General features: G+C 38.4%; 1 protein-coding gene across 1 annotated transcript; it reads left to right on the top strand.

Moving 5' to 3' along the window:
- Window positions 1–405: 405 nt before the first annotated feature.
- On the top strand, window positions 406–1,332 carry LOC107930564 (peamaclein). The gene is made up of 2 exons (XM_016862229.2): window positions 406–788; window positions 995–1,332. Exons 1-2 carry the CDS (start codon window positions 707–709, stop codon window positions 1,177–1,179), a joined length of 267 nt encoding a protein of 88 aa, XP_016717718.2. The 5' UTR covers window positions 406–706; the 3' UTR covers window positions 1,180–1,332.
- The last annotated feature ends 15,656 nt before the right edge of the window (window positions 1,333–16,988 follow it).

Here is a 16,988-nt window from a genome sequence, read left to right as displayed (position 1 = left end):
ATTATGAAAAAATAAAAATATTCTTATAATAATCTAACTTATGTTGTATATAAAAAAGATATTTTAATAATATAAGAAAAATATACCACTCGGCTGATTGAATCTTAGTATGATTGGTGTGGACATTATTGCCAATGCAAGAGGACGTAGGTTTAAGTGTGCTGAAGCGCATTATCCTCCTATTTACGGGTTGAAGAAGGGCTATAAGTAGTTTTAAACATTTGGTCAAAATGAACATATATAACCAGAATCTATAATTATATATATTTATATACAAATCAAACCCACTCTTCTCATATTTTAGTTTAAAAAAAAACTCACATTTAAAACGAATGAATGCAAAATTCATGAGACAAATTGAGTTGGCAATAACTTAAAGCCATTAATACATGCAATAAACTTGGTACATGATGTTCCTTTGAACATTATAGTCATGTAACCGAAGAGGTAATGTAGCTAAAGCCATAAAGCAACCCCACCAAACCAAAAAACCTACGAAACAGTCTGTAATTCACTAATTTCTTGTTGTTTACTAAGTACTTTTCATAAACGATTTCCATTACTCTCTTTTTTTACCTACCACTATCTCTCTCCACCATGGCTATATAAACAAGCTCCTGCCCCAAGCTCTTTTCCATTGCCAATATATATTACCATTTTTTCTTTATATCTCTTTGTGCTTATTTATAAACAAAGATCAAGAAAAATGAAGATGGTATTGATGCTTTTCTTGCTTGTTTCTCTTGCTCTCAGCTCTTGTTTCTTCGAGGTCTCGATTGCCGGTTCGGGTAAGTTAAAAACAAAGTTAAGCTTTAGGTTGATTTATATATATATATATATATATTAGTATAATTAACATACCATCACCGTCACATACGCACCACGACTCAAACCTGCAACTTGAGCTATAGGGTGAACAGCGAACACCCATGGGGGTTCGTGTTGATTTATATATGTGTAGCTTTGTTGGTTCATGGACTATATGGTATTGCAGATTTTTGTGACTCAAAGTGTGCGGTGAGGTGCTCAAAGGCAGGGGTTCAAGACAGGTGTTTGAAATATTGTGGGATTTGTTGTGAGAAATGTCATTGTGTTCCATCTGGGACATTTGGGCATAAAGATGAGTGCCCTTGTTATAGGGACATGAAGAACTCTAAGGGCAAATCCAAGTGCCCTTAGATGTTTTTTTCCCCATAATTACTTGTATGTATTTATTTTGCCTTTATACCCTTATAAAGATTTAACAAATGATGTTGTGGGAGGACCCTTAATGTTAAATATGTAAAATATCCTAAATGAATAAATTGGGTCCTTAGATATATGATTTATGAATATGCTCTTGTTGTTGGTTATTTTTATATATTAGTTTATACTGTGATATTTATTACGCGTAATTTTACGTATTTAATATTTAATTAATTTTTAAATATTATATTTTTAATTATAATAATTAGCGTAAAACAATTCAAAAGGCAACAAAAATTAGAAATTAGTCATCATATTATTTTTAAATAAGTTGAAATTTTTGTTGGTTCAAAATTTTAAAATATTCCGCCAGTTATTTTTAAAATATATGTTTGTGACTAAAAAATTGATCATCAAGAAGATTAAAATAAAATATGTGCATAATTATAGTAAAAATTAAATTTTAGTAAAATTAATATTATACCAAAATAAAATATTATAAATAAAAAGTAAAATTTATGATAAATAATAATGATAAATTATTAGCATCATATTTGTATTAAAAATAATTAAAGATACAATCATATTGATTACATGTTAAAATTATCTTAATTTAAATAATAATTAAATTTATATTATTTTAAAGTAAAATAAATATTTAATTTCTTTATGCGTTTGACTCGGCATATCAATGTATTATTGTTGTCCTGATCCATAATAATATTTGATTAAGGACAATTTAAGAATAGTCACATTATTTTAGGACGTTGTTATTATTTAATTTATTTATAACTATATAAAAATATAGATTAAACATAATAATAGAAATGTCTTTATTAATAAAATAAGGTAAAAGTATGTATTATAATCATCTTATGATTGGTTTTTGGATATTCCAATAGGTGGAATAATACAATAAACACTATCTGTAGCGACCTAAAAATTGGGCACGGGCGCTAATCGAAATAAATATTGAAAATTTGAAAACAGAATCTCGATCTATTTGAAAAGGGAGTCGCCACCGATCTTTTTTCATAGGTGTGATCGGACACCTACAAAATTCTCTTTTCAGAAGAAAAATTTATTTTTAAACTTTTCTAAAAAAGAGGCAATTTTAGGTCCACGTAAAAATCCAGAGAAAATTAGGGTTCGGGAGTCGGTTACGCGCGAGGAAGGTATTAGCACCCTCGCGACGTCCAAAATTGGTATCTCGTAAAACGCGCGTTGTCTTCATTTTCAAAAATACGAGTTCAATTTAATATTAGTCGTGATCCGATTGAACACGAGAATTTTAAAGCGCAACAACTTTTTCTTTTTGAAAACACGAAAATTTTAAAATACAAGAATTTTAGAAACACAAATTTTTAAAAAAAAAACACGAAGAATTTAAAACACGAGATTTTTTTATTTTTATTTTTGAAAACACGAATCTTCTTTTTGAAACACGAAAATTTTTAAAACAGAAAATTTATTTTTGAAAACATAAATTTTTTGATAAAATACGAAACACGAGAAATTTTGAAGACATGAAAATTTTTGAAACACGATTTTTCTTTAAACAATACCGTATTTAACACGAATCGATGATATTCATCCCGATATGGCGATGAAACCATCGAATTAATGTTAACTCAATTCAATTTAATATTTAATCGAGATTCTAATAAAACACGAGAATTTTTATTAAAATACGAGGATTTTTGAATATTTTTATTTTTAAAAGGGTGTCCCGAATTTAACACGAGCTATCGATATCCATCCAACATAGCGATGAATTCGATGACTCGATGCTAAATCGGTTCGTTGCCTTATGCATTAAAATATTATTATTTTTTAAAAAAAATATGCAATTAAATGACATAATAATATTTATGAAAACTGTTTTAAAGCATACTAATTTAAATTAAATAAAACACCATTTAAATAAATAAAATAAAATAAAATAGATTAAAAAGAAAAAAAGAAAAAAATTACCCAAAAGCCCAAAGTTATGGGCTTAAATTTTGGGCCTCCCCTTTTATTATTTTTTTTGCTGTTGGGCTGTTGCTATTGGCTGCCAAAGGACTGGTTTGGGCTGCTTCTTGGTGGGCTGAATCTGGTCCACCAAAATGGCCTGCTATTTTTTTTAGTTTTTTTTTCTTTTTTCTTTCTTTCTTATTCCCCTTTTCTTCTTTCCTTCTTCTTTTTCTTCCTTTCTTTCTCCTTGATCAGCAGCACCTCCTTTGTCTCGCCGGTGATGTCCCTCCGCCTGGTGCGACGGCCGACAGTGGCGTGCACGGAGGTATGCTCTCTCCCCTTTTCCTTTTTCTTTTTCTTCTTTGCACTTTCTCCTTTTCTCTTTTGCTTGCTTTTTTCTTTGTTTTTGTTTTGTTTGCGTTTAGGACTCGATGGTGAGATGACAATGGTGGTGGCGCGACGGACGTGGTGGCGGTGGAGGCAATCGGCCGGATTGAGAGCTTCTTTTTTTATTTTTCTCTAAAAATTCTGCTTGTTTTTTTTCTCCCCTTTTTTCTTCCTCTTCTCTTTTTTTCTTTTTAAAAGCTCCAAATTTTGTCCTCTTTCTCATTGTTTGCAGGTAGTGGGTGAAGAAGGAGCAGCCACCCATGTTTGTGGCCTGAAAATCTGGGAAGTGGGTGCCCCAAATCACGTAACCTGTCTGAAGGACCAAATCACAAATGCAGCAAAACTTCTGGGGCTAAATGTAATTTTTAGAAAATTTAGGATTAAAATGAAATTTAATGAAAGTTTAGGGGTCTAAGTGAAATTTAAAGAAAGTTTAAGGGTCAAAATGAAATTTAGGAAAAATTTAGGGGTCAAATTTTTTTTTTTTTGAAATTTTGAAAATTAAACACAAACTCTAGTCGGACAAAAATTTAGTGCTTACAACTACCCTTCTTTGCTCATCATTGTGAAACAAGGATAGTGCAAAGACTTAAAAGCACTAAATTTTGTTCAATTGTCCAATCTTTATTCTTTACTCGGCATGTGATCCTGAGCTCAACTCATTTCTCGCAATATGAATTGACTCTTTAAAACTAGACATTAAAAATAGAAATTGAAAATAGCTCAGCACGTGAGCCAAGGCTCAACTCACTTCTCGCAATATGAGTTGATTTTTGAAAACAGAATTTGCTAAAGGCTCAACTTACCTCTCACAATATGAGTTGATTTTTGAAAAATAGAAAAAGGCTCAACTCACCTCTCGCAATATGAGTTGGTTTTTGAAAAATAGAAATTAAAAGGCTCAACTCACCTCTCGCAATATGAGTTGATTTTTGAAAAACAGAAATTAAAAGGCTCAACTCACCTCTCGCAATATGAGTTGATTTTTGAAAAACAGAAATTAAAAGGCTCAACTCACCTCTCGCAATATGAGTTGATTTTTGAAAATCAGAAATTAAAAGGCTCAACTCACCTCTCGCAATATGAGTTGATTTTTGAAAAACAGAAAAAGGCTCAACTCACCTCTCGCAATATGAGTTGGTTTTTGAAAAATAGAAATTAAAAGTCTCAACTCACCTCTCGCAATATGAGTTGATTTTTGAAAAACAGAAATTGAAAATACCTCAACGTGTCTTGAGGCTCAACTCATTTCTCGCAATATGAGTTGAATTTTGAAAAGCAGAAATTGAAAATACCTCAACGTGTCTTGAGGCTCAACTTATTTCTCGCAATATGAGTTGAATTTTGAAAACAGAAATTGAAATTACCTCAGCATGTCCTGAGGCTCAACTCATTTCTCGCAATATGAGTTGCTTTTTTTTTTAACAACAGAAATTGAAATTACCTCAGCGTGTCTTGAAGCTCAACTCATTTCTCGCAATATGAATTGAATTTTGAGAAGCAGAAATTGAAAATACCTCAACGTGTCTTGAGGCTCAACTCATTTCTCGCAATATGAGTTGAATTTTGAAAACAGAAATTGAAATTACCTCAACGTGTCTTGAGGCTCAACTCATTTCTCGCAATATGAGTTGAATTTTGAAAAGCAAAAATTGAAAATACCTCAATGTGTCTTGAGGCTCAACTCATTTCTCGCAATATGAGTTGAATTTTGAAAACAAAAATTGAAATTACCTCAACGTGTCTTGAGACTCAACTCATTTCTCGCAATATGAGTTGAATTTTGAGAAGCATGAATTAAAAATTACCTCAACGTGCCTTGAGGCTCAACTCACCTCTCGCAATATAAGTTGATTTTTGAAAAGCATAGATTGAAAAAAACATAAATTGAAAATACCTCAGCATGTGAGCCGAGGCTCAACTCACCTATTGCAATATGAGTTGATTTTTGAAAAACAAAAATTAAAAGGCTTAACTCACCTCTCGCAATATGAGTCAATTTAAAACATAAACTAAAAATACCTCGGCGTGCCCCGAGGCTCAACTCATTTCTCGCAATATGAGTTGATTTTTGAAAAACAAAAATTAAAAGGCTTAACTCACCTCTCGCAATATGAGTCAATTTAAAACATAAACTAAAAATACCTCGGCGTGCCCCGAGGCTCAACTCACTTCTCGCAATATGAGTTGATTTTTTTAAAAAAATTTAAAAATACCTCAACGTGTCTTGAGGCTCAACTCATTTCTCGCAATATGAGTTGATTTTCCTTGGAAAGCATGAATATTAAACATCAAAATACCAAAACCAGTTCTTTGGTAGAACTCGGGTATCTTTTCCTTTGATTCAGTGCGACTCTCATTCAAGATTTCTTGCTTTACTGGATTACCTGTATATGCCATGCATGATATCATCATGATATGCACATGTTTGTCTTAAATGCCTTTATGCCTACATGATTATGCAGTGCTCCTTAAGCATATTGGTCGTATGTCATTTTCGCCATGATTGTTGAGGATCTGCGTTCATTGCTTTGATTCTCGACCTTCTCTTCAGGCCTCATACCTGTCTTCGAGCTTTACGAGTAATCGACGTTTCTCAGATATCACCCTTTTTGCCCTTGGTTAAACTTTGTTCTTGCTTTGAAGATCTTGCACTTATCAAATTCTTATCCGGGTAATGCTTGACATTTCTTTTGTTTAGAGTATGTCATTTCACTATTTATCATTAAATAAACACATAATGAGATGCATGAAAATGGTCAGGTAGGGACACAAAGGATATCTCATATTCCTTTATTTCAAGTGTGGCAAACAAAGAAAGTTAACCAATGAGAGTAAAAATGTCAAAAAGAAAGAAAAGGTCGTATTCAGCGGATATAAATGCTCTAGATATTCAACACATGAACTCTTCCACGTTCCTCAATCAATAATCTTTTCGAGCATGGCTTCTTGCGTAGAAAATTTCAAGCTTTCAGAAGTGCTTCAAATACTGTAGCCTCACTACTTGACCTATTGTTCGACCGCCAGGTTTGTTTCATTAGGACGCCCTCTCGGGTTTCCATCCTAATCTTTTGGTACTAATCAAGATGCCCTTTTCGGGTTTTTGCCCCTTTTTTTTTTTAAGATGCCCTTTTCGGGTTTTCATCTTAAGCATAATATTTCTTCACCGCATCCGAATTCACCGGATTCGGTAACTCCTTCCCATCCATCTCGGTAAGGATTAAAGCTCCTCCTGAGAATGCCTTTTTTACAACGTATGGTCCTTCCCAATTTGGTGCCCATTTTCCTCGCAGGTCTTTTTGTATTGGGAGAATCTTTCTCAGAACGAGTTCTCCTTCATGGAACTCTCTTGGTCGTACCTTCTTGTCATGGGCTGCGATCATTCTCTTTTGGTACATTTGCCCATGACAAATTGCCCTTAGACGTTTTTCTTCAATGAGGTTCAACTGATCATATCGAGCTCGAACTCATTCTGCTTCTTCTAACTTTGATTCCATCAATACTCGCAGAGAGGGGATCTCAACCTCGATAGGTAGCACAGCTTCCATTCCATAGACTAGAGAGAAAGGAGTTGCTCCCGTAGATGTTCGCACAGATGTGCGATATGCAAACAAAGCAAATGGAAGTTTCTCGTGCCAATCTTTATATGTCTCAGTCATTTTCCCAATGATCCTCTTAATGTTCTTGTTAGCTGCTTCAACAGCCCCGTTCATCTTTGGGCGATAGGGCGAGGAATTATGATGCTTTATTTGGAACTGCTCGCACACTTCTTTCATCATCTTATTGTTCAGATTCGTGGCATTATCTGAGATGATTCTTTCAGGCAAACCATATCGGCAAATGATTTCCTTTTTCAAAAACTTGCACACTGCAGTCTTCGTCACATTGGCAAACGAAGCGGCTTCAATCCATTTTGTGAAGTAATCGATAACCACAAAAATGAATCGATGTCCATTTGAAGCTTTTGGAGAAATTGGCCCTATGACATCCATGCCCCACATAGAAAAAGGCCACGGAGAAGTCATGACATGAAGGGGTGAAGGGGCTACATGAATTTTATCGCCGTAGATTTGACATTTGTGGCATTTTCTGGCAACATTGATGCAGTCACTTTCCATTGTCAGCCAATAATAACCGAGTCTCATGATCTTTCTGGCCATATTGAAACCATTGGCATGCGTTTCGCAAATTCCCTCATGGACCTCTTCAAGTATTTTTCTGGTTTCAACATCATCCACACATCTCAAAAGCATCTGATCCTTTCCTCTTTTATACAGGATATCCCCATCAAGAACAAATCCCGCTGCCATTCTTCTAATTGTTCTTTTATCGTTCTCATTCGCTTGTTCGGGATACCTTTGATTCTTGATATATTCTAAGATATCATGGAACCAAGGCCGTCCGTCTACTTCTTTCTCAATGCTACAACAGTGTGCAGGGACCTCGTATATGCTCATTTTGAGGGGCATTATTTCTGCTTCTCTACTTGCTTTGAACATTGAAGCCAAAGTGGCTAGGGCATCAGCCAGTTGGTTCTCTTCTCGTGGGAAGTAATGAAAAGTTATTTCTTTGAATTCCTTGGTCAATCCAGCCACTAAATCGTTGTACTTAATCAATTTTGAGTCCCTCACTTCCCATTCTCCACGGATTTGGTAAATCACTAGGGCTGAGTCCCCGTACACCTCCAAGATCTCGATGTTTCGTTCGATAGCTGCACGAAGCCCCATGATACAGGCCTCATATTCTGCGATATTATTGGTACAGAAGAAGTTCAGTCTTGCAGTGAACGGATAATGATTCCCGTCTGGTGATACCAGGATTGCTCCAATTCCATGCCCTAAAGCATTTGACGCACCATCAAAGCACATCTTCCATGACTTCTCTTTTGATGACTCGGATTCTATTTCTGTGATGCACATTAAGTCTTCGTCTGGGAAATCGAATCTTAAAGGCTCATATTCCTCTGTCGTTCGAGTTGCTAAGAAGTCAGCTATTGCGCTCCCTTTTATTGACTTCTGACTTACATAGGCAATGTCATATTCCGAAAGGAGGAGCTGTCATCGTGCCATTCTTCCTGATAGTGCCGGCGATTCCATCATGTATTTTATTGGGTCCAGCTTTGAAATTATCCATGTCGTGTGATACAACATATATTGTCTGAGTCTCCGAGCTACCCAAACCAGAGCGCAACAATATTTCTCAACGGACGAATATTTTGCCTCATATTCAGTGAACTTTTTGCTGAGGTAGTAGATCGCATTTTCTTTCTTTCCTGACTCGTCATGTTGTCCCAGTACGCAACACATTGAACTTTCGAACACTGTCAGATACAAAATTAATGGTCTTCCCGGAGTTAGCGGTACTAGCACTGGAGGACTGGACAAATATTGTTTTATCTTATCAAAGGTCACTTGGCATTCCTCGTTCCATTCTCCCGGGTTATGTTTTTGAAGAAGCCGAAAGATTGGGTCGTATTGGTTGGTAAGTTGAGCGATAAATCGGGCGATGTAATTTAATCTCCCTAAAAATCCTCTAACTTCCTTTTGCGTGCGCGGAGGTGGTAATTCTTGGATGGCTTTTATTTTATCTGGATCAATACCTCTTTCACTGACAATGAAGCCTAGCAACTTTCCCGAGGTAGCCCCGAATGTACATTTGGCTGGATTAAGCTTTAGCTGAAACTTTCTCAGCCTTTCGAACAATTTCTTGAGGTTCATTACATGCTCTTCTTCTCCTCGAGATTTAGCAATCATATCGTCGACGTAGACCTTTATTTCTTTATGCATCATGTCATGGAATAACGTCACCATAGCCCTCTGATATGTTGCCCCAGCATTCTTTAACCCGAATGGCATCACCTTGTAGCAGAACGTTCCCCACATTGTTATGAAGGTAGTTTTCTCCATATCCTCAGAAGCCATCTTGATCTGATTATACCCCGAGAATCCATCCATGAAAGAAAACAATGAATGTTTTGCTGTGTTGTCCACCAACGTGTCAATATGTGGCAAGGGAAAATTATCTTTTGGGCTTGCTCGATTCAGGTCACGGTAATCCACGCACATTCGTACTTTTCCATCTTTCTTTGGTACCGGGACTATGTTAGCCACCCATTCTGGATATTTGGAGGCTTGTAAGAAGCCAGCGTCAAATTGCTTCTTGACTTCCTCTTTTATTTTCAACAGCATTTCGGGTTTCATCCGTCTTAATTTTTGCTGGATGGGCTTGCATTCTGGCTTTAATGGGAGCTTATGGACCACTAAATCTTCATCTAGCCCTGGCATGTCCTGGTATGACCACGCGAAAACATCTTTGTATTCGCGGAGTAAAGTGATCAAACTACGCCTGGTACTTTCTGAAATAGAAGTCCCAATCTTCACTTCTTGTTTCCTCTCTTCAGTGCCCAAATTTATTGTTTCTACAGATTCTTCATGAGGCAGAACCTGTTTATCCTCTTGTTCCACCATTCTTAACAATTCAGGAGACGAGACATAATTTTCAGCATTTTCTTCGGCTTCAGATTCTCTGAAGCAAACAGCCTTCTCAAAATCAATTTCAAGATTCGTAACGGGCTTATTCATGTCGTCAATATCTGAGCACCTGAAAGTTGAATGGAAAAGGAAGCTATCGGGGGACATCCAAGTATTGGAAACAACAAACAAAATGTTATGTCATGGCAATGAGGCAAATGTAAGGATAGGCTATGAAATGAGAAAATGATTATGAAATTAGTGATAATGCGAAAAATCGTGACAAAATGCATCTTCATTGATATTCATTTAAATGATAAAGAGCGAATGCAAACTCTTACAAAAGAACTCTATTATATCTAAGGACACAATAGAAGGTTGATGTTTAGCATTACTCTGAAGGCTTATAAACTACAAGAAGCTCCTCAGCAATCCATTTGTTCAACATGAAACCAGGAGGGCAAGGGCGTATCCTCGAGACATCTTTACTTGCACCAGCTTCTTTGTCAATGACATTTATACTAACATTCTGAAAATCCTTTTCAATTAATCCCAGCATGTTTCGTGGATCCTATTGTCCAGGGTACATCATTCTCGCAGATGTAAATGTTTTTGACAAAGGAGGGTACTCTATTGGTTCCCATTCTGGTTCTCGGCCCAAAGTTCTTGCAATTCTTCTTTCTTGATCCTTCTTCCACTGTCTTCTTCTTTGGCGCATGTCAGGCTGGAACCCCAAACCGTATCGGGCCTTGTGGTGCACTGGCTTTAAAGCCCTCACTATTCCTTGCATATGTCTCCCTAAACCTCTTCTCGCACGAGCTCCCCTTCCTACGGTCAACTTGACACCCATTCTGGTATTTCTCGACAGTTTTGGCATCGGAATTCTATTTCCCTCAGCGACAAAAGTGGCATTGATGAATTCAAGGGATCGAAATGAACATTCCACTGCGTCCTTGCTTACTTCCAGGTATGGCGCATCAACAGAGATAGATGCGATAATGTCTTCTTCGCCCTCGACTGTGACCAAACAGCCATCCATGATGAATTTCACTTTTTGATGGAGGGATGATGGGACTGCTCCAGCAGAATGAATCCAAGGTCTTCCCAAAAGGCAATTATAAGAGGGTGTAATGTCCATGACTTGAAATTCGACCTCATAGATGTAGGGGCCCACTTCCAAAGGGATTTCGATCTTTCCCATGACTTCGCGCTTCGTCCCATCGAATGCCCTTACCATGAAATGACAGGGTTTTAAGTAGGACAAATCCATCGGTATTCTGGAAAGCGTAGCCAATGGCATAACATTTAACGCTGACCCATTATCGATGAGTACATTCGGTATTATGTAGCCATTGCAGCGGGTCGTGATATGCAGCGCTTTCACCGAACCTCTACCATTTAGCGGTATCTCATTATCACTAAAAGAGATGAAGTTGTCCGCATTCAGATTGTTTACCCACCTATCAAGCTTTTCGACAGATATGTTGTTGGCCACGTAAGCTTGATTTAACACCTTCAATAAAGCATTCCGGTGTGGCTCTGAATTTAACAGTAGAGATAGAACTGAGATTCGTGCTGGCTGCTTGCTCAGTTGTTCCACCACACTATATTCGCTGTGCTTAATAAATTTCAAGAATTCTTGAGCTTCTTCCTCATTCACAGGCTTTTTAGTTTCTTGTACGGGTGGAATTTCTTGCTCGACTTCGACCTCGTGCATCACTGCTTTCCCTTTTTGCTTCGAGTCGCTACTTTTCTTTACCGGTTCAACTTCTTTAGAATAGCATCGTCCACTTCGAGTAAAATGACCTACCTCCCCAACATCTTCAATTATGGCTTTGGACTTTTCAACTTCCGGTGTAACGATATTAACATCATATCTCCACGGTACTGTTTTGTTGTCCTTATACGGAAAAGGAGATGGTACTTTAATTACCATCTGTGGTTTCAATGGCTCTCTCATCGCGTCGTAATAAATTACCAACGGTCGATCAGCACTATAAGGGGGCCCTGATGATTGGCTATCAGAGACGCATACTTCTCTTTCGTTGGCATCTTCACTCTTGTTAAGGACATTGATCTCCTTATTATTCATCCGATCTTGAAGTAACCTTTTAAAGTCCTCGCACGACTGAATGTTGTGCCCAACAATCCCATGAAAATTGCAAAAACTTTGACCTTCTTCTCTAAAAACTCTATCAGAATGACAGAGTAATCATTTCTTAACTAATACCTCCCAGATTTTCTGCAGAGGCATCCTTATTTCTGCCACACATCTTCTGACCTTCCATTCATCCTCTTTCCCCACTGTGCTCACATTCCCTTCGGTATGGTTAGGGAACGGGTTCCCCGTGGCGTTACTAGCACTATCGAATCGTAGGATACCCGCGTCAATGAGTCCTTGAACTCTCCTTTTGAAAGCGAGACAGTTCTCAGTAGAGTGCCCTTGGTTCCCTGCGTGGTATGCACAACTAGCGTTTGGATCGTACCACTTTGGGTATGGAGGTTTAAGGGGTGCCATGTAATGGGGAGAAATTAGCTGTTTTTCTAAAAGTTTTGGGTACAATTCCCCATACGACACAGGGATGGGGGTAAATTGTGGTCTCTCGGGATTATGCCTTGATGGTCTTGGTTCGTTTCTGGGTTGGCTTTGAGCGGGTACCGTGTTTTGTGGGAAAGTGGTGACGGGTCTTTGGTTGTTCGTGGCGTATACGGGGCAGGACGGATGTGGTGCTTGGTAGTAAGGGGTTTGAGGGGGATAACGAAAATTCGAGGGTGGATAATCTCGAGGTCGGGGTTGATCAGGATACGAATTGGGAATGTAACGACTCCCAGTTCCCACCATGAGGGCTTCTGGCTCTTTCTTCCTTAAGGGTGCTACTTTCTTGAGCCTTCTGATCCTTCCATTCTACCGCTCTTGACGACGTTCTCTATGAGTTCACCGGATATTACAATATCCGCGAAATCTTTCGTGGCACTTCCCACTAATTTGTCATAAAACGGTGCCTTTAAAGTATTGATAAAGAGAACGGTTATCTCCGTTTTTGTTAGTGGGGGTTCCACTTGAGCTGAGACGTCTCTCCATCTCTGCGCATACTGTCTAAAGGTCTCTGATGGCTTTTTCTCCATCATTTGCAAGGTCATACGGTCTGGCACTATATCCGATACATGCTTGTACTGTTCGCAAAATGCTGACGCCAAGTCCTTCCAGGATCGAATCTTTTCTCTACTAAGTTGATTGTACCACCGAAGAGCTGACCCTGTTAGACTATCTTGAAAGCAATGTATGAGTAGCTTATCCTCGTTCACATAACCGGTCATTTTTCGACAGAACATAATGAAATGTGCTTTTGGGCACCTTGTCCCATCATATTTCTCAAAATCAGCACTTTGAACTTCGAAGGCAAAATTAGATCAGGTACCAAACTGAGTTCCTTGGAACCTAGTGCGGAGAAGACTTCAGTGCCTTCTATTGCTTTGAGTCTTTCCTCTAGACTCCTATATTTTGCGTCATGGTTATCCAATTTCAACTTGGCTGCCTCAGCTGGGTCATCTAGATCTGGAACTAGTGGATTAGCAGGACTAGCCCCAAGGTTCGACGCTAACATTCCTTACCCCAAATTAGTGGCGGAGCAGGATGTTGTTCTAGGCCTGTAGGTTCCCTTTGGGGGTATCCTCGTTGCATTGCGTGGACATGAGGTGGAGTAAATCCTGGGGATAAAGTGGATCCTGATCATGGTGAATTCTTGACCGAGGTTCCATAACATCGGAGTTCTGCATGGGTCCTTTTCCTTTGACCAAAGTTGTCATCATCTCCATCATTTTAGCCATCTGATCTCTTTGCTCGAGTGATTCCTCTCGAGATCTCACCATTAGGTTTCTCGTCTCTTGCTGCGATTTGGCCAGTTGCTCTTGTAATTCCTTTTGAGCCCTTTCCATCCTTTCAATTCTCTCATTGAATTCATCCTCCATTACTCTAGCTTGTCGGCGCGTTTTATAGGAATTACATGGTTCCAGATTTGAAATCTTGCAACTGCGGATTATATGGTTCTTTAGTTTCAGTGGATGATTATGGTGATATGTACTCGTGATGAATGAATGAATGAGTATATGAATGGATGAATGTCCAAAGAATAAATGATGCATAAATGTTAGTTATGAGTAAACATGCAAGAATTTGGTGTTGATTTCAAGATAGCCCCATATTTAGGCATTTCATTTATCAACATAGTCTATTACACAAAGTTCTCATTTTTTCAACAGTTACACAAATTTCCTAGCCACATTGCCTTGTTTCTTCACTTGCTCTAAAAACTCTGATATGCTCGATCTTTGGCTCGGAGGGAATTGGCAACTGATAACTTCGGCTTCATCTGATAATTGAACAACTTGCATAGCCGCTTTGCGAATTTCATTGATCAAGAAGTCGAGTTGCATTTCTTTTTCTTTGAGAGTTCCTTCATACGCCTGAATGTCCCTATCGTACTGATCATTCTTTTCCTCTAGAGCCTTCAGGAGGTTATCTAATTGTTGTTGACGAGATTGCAGCATATTTTCTAGATCTCGTGCTTTCCTTTTTAATTCTTGATATTCAGACTGACTATTCGCAAATTTTGCAGTCACTATTTCATACTCGGCGTTCTTCCTTCTTAACTCTATCACAGCGCGCGCAGCCTTTTCCTCCTCTTTCTTTACTTTTCCCTTCCAAAACTCCATTCCTCCATTGATATTGCTAATTTCTTCCTTCCATTCTGCTGTCGACTTGCCCAACCCGCTATTCTTTATAGTGTTTCTTAATTTCTTGTTTTCCAAATGAAGGTCCCTTAAGTCGTTTCTCACAATCTAGGATTCTCTTTGTACTTTTTCAGTCCTGAACCTTTCAACCTGAACTTCAATCTTCAGTTGATAGTTTTCTTCTTGAAGGGCACTAAGGTCCGAGACATCTTGGCCTTTTCTCGTTCGAATTCTTGTCTTGCCATTTCTAGCTCAGACGGCGTTTCCTCTGAGAAAGGATTTTGGATGGTGTAGTTTGTTGATGAGATTTGCTGACTATTTACCCGTTGCTTCCTCCATATGTCGTAATCTTGGGTAAGGGTATCAACATACAAGCTAATTCCATGAAATGAATTTCCTTCCAATACTTTGCAGTGTCTCGGACTCTCTTCATATATCCTTCACCCGCGAAAGCGAACTCGAACTGTGCTAATCCTCCAGTTGCGGGGAGGAATTGTCGCGAAGAAAATTGCCTTTGGACTAATAGCGGAGCATATCCAACTCCTCCCCATAACCCGAGTAAAGGTACCCAATCTTGGCTTCTACATTTGTATAGCAGAACTGAAGGACGGATCCAGGGTGTTCTCCATGTTATATTCTCGGCGCGAAGATTCTGAAAAACTGATACCCAATGTTGCTCGTGACTTCCTTCGGCCATTCTTTATTGAGGTAAGCTTCTAGCGGGGAGAATGTTTTAGAAAACATATGGAACGGAGTGCGCTCTACCTTCCAGAAGTGACTCAAAATCCAAACATTGAGCAACTGCGCGCATCCGATAAATCGTCCCTCCCTTTTCTTCGACAACTACTCAGGGACCTGAAGGTCTCGGCTAGGATGGTCGGGACAGGGTTGATTCCTTGTTTAACCTTTCGAAGAAATCAACTACTGCAACTTCGAGATGTCCGAGAACTTTTGGGAAAATGACCAAACCGTAAATGGCCAAAGCGAATAGATTTACCCTTTCAGCATGTTGGGATGGTTCAGAGCCAAATCTCGTAGGGAGGACCATGGAATGCAAATGGTTTCATTCTTCTTCTTTATCTGTTTTTCGGCCCATGCATCAGTCATGTCTGTCAGTCTCACTAACTTTTTCTTGAAGGTCATCGGCTTAGGCTCCTTCACATATATTTTGCCGAATTGTACATTGTCGATGCGGAGTAGAGCAGCATACTCTTCTATGGTTGGAGTCATGTCTTCTTGATTAAAGGTGAAACACTGATAAGCTGGGTCCCAGAACCGAACCATGGCTTGAATCAACTGTTCGTCTACACGGATGGTGATCAGGTGAGCTATATCTCCATACCTCTGAGTGAAAATGTTCTAGTGTCTGAATCCCACTGATTCCAATTCGAACCAAATCCTCAAGTTATTTTGGTGAACATTTACAGTTATATGTTCGGGCAATTAACGACACACCCTTCCACTAGACTATCCCCTTTCTCTCTGAATTTTTAGAGACCAGTCCCGAACCACGGCATTCTTCTCGGTTATTGTGTAATTGATCTTCCATCAGAACCCATTTTTTTGGCAACCAACTTTTAATCAACACCTTCCTAACAAGATGTCTATGATGCATGATGAAAATAGAAATACAGACAACTTGGTTAGTAAACACAACAAATATAATCTGAAAAACAATTAAACTACCCAATCCAATTATTTTGCATAAACAGTGTAATGAAAGGCAAAAGGCATTTTCCCCGTGTACTTATTTTAATGACTATAAGCGGACAGAGGTTCGGCATGGCTCTAATTGGATAGCTCGTATGGTTCACTATATGCGGTTTTGGTTCTAGGTGGGTACTCGAATCGTCTGCACTGTCATCTACTAGATTAGTACAGAGCCTCGGTCATGGCCCATCATAGGCTTACGAGATCAATTCGAGGGATTACATTTACTTATGCCTATGCGGAGGGACAAGTTAACTCACGAAAGCATAAGTCATATGTAACCGAAAGTATTCACTAGCCTGTGCGGAGGAACGAGTTAACTCACGAAGGCGTAGCGTTTACTTTCTCTTAACAGGGACGAAGCCCGGTATAGAGCTCATGTTATGCAAAAATGCAAGTGAGTGTGGGAGAATGTAAACCTTACGTTTATTAAAAAACAAAAAAATAAAGCAAAATTTAAAGTGAAAACAACCTGATAACAAGTTAGATATGTACAACCGATGCAAATGCTGATTTTTTTTGAAACAAAATTAAGGATCGACTAAATGT

This window comes from Gossypium hirsutum, chromosome D06 (assembly GCF_007990345.1).
Source record: "Gossypium hirsutum isolate 1008001.06 chromosome D06, Gossypium_hirsutum_v2.1, whole genome shotgun sequence".
In the NCBI taxonomy this organism is placed as follows: domain Eukaryota; kingdom Viridiplantae; phylum Streptophyta; class Magnoliopsida; order Malvales; family Malvaceae; genus Gossypium; species Gossypium hirsutum.
The sequence above is the reverse complement of the archived record's forward strand: the minus strand, read 5'-3'. Positions and strand labels throughout refer to the sequence as shown.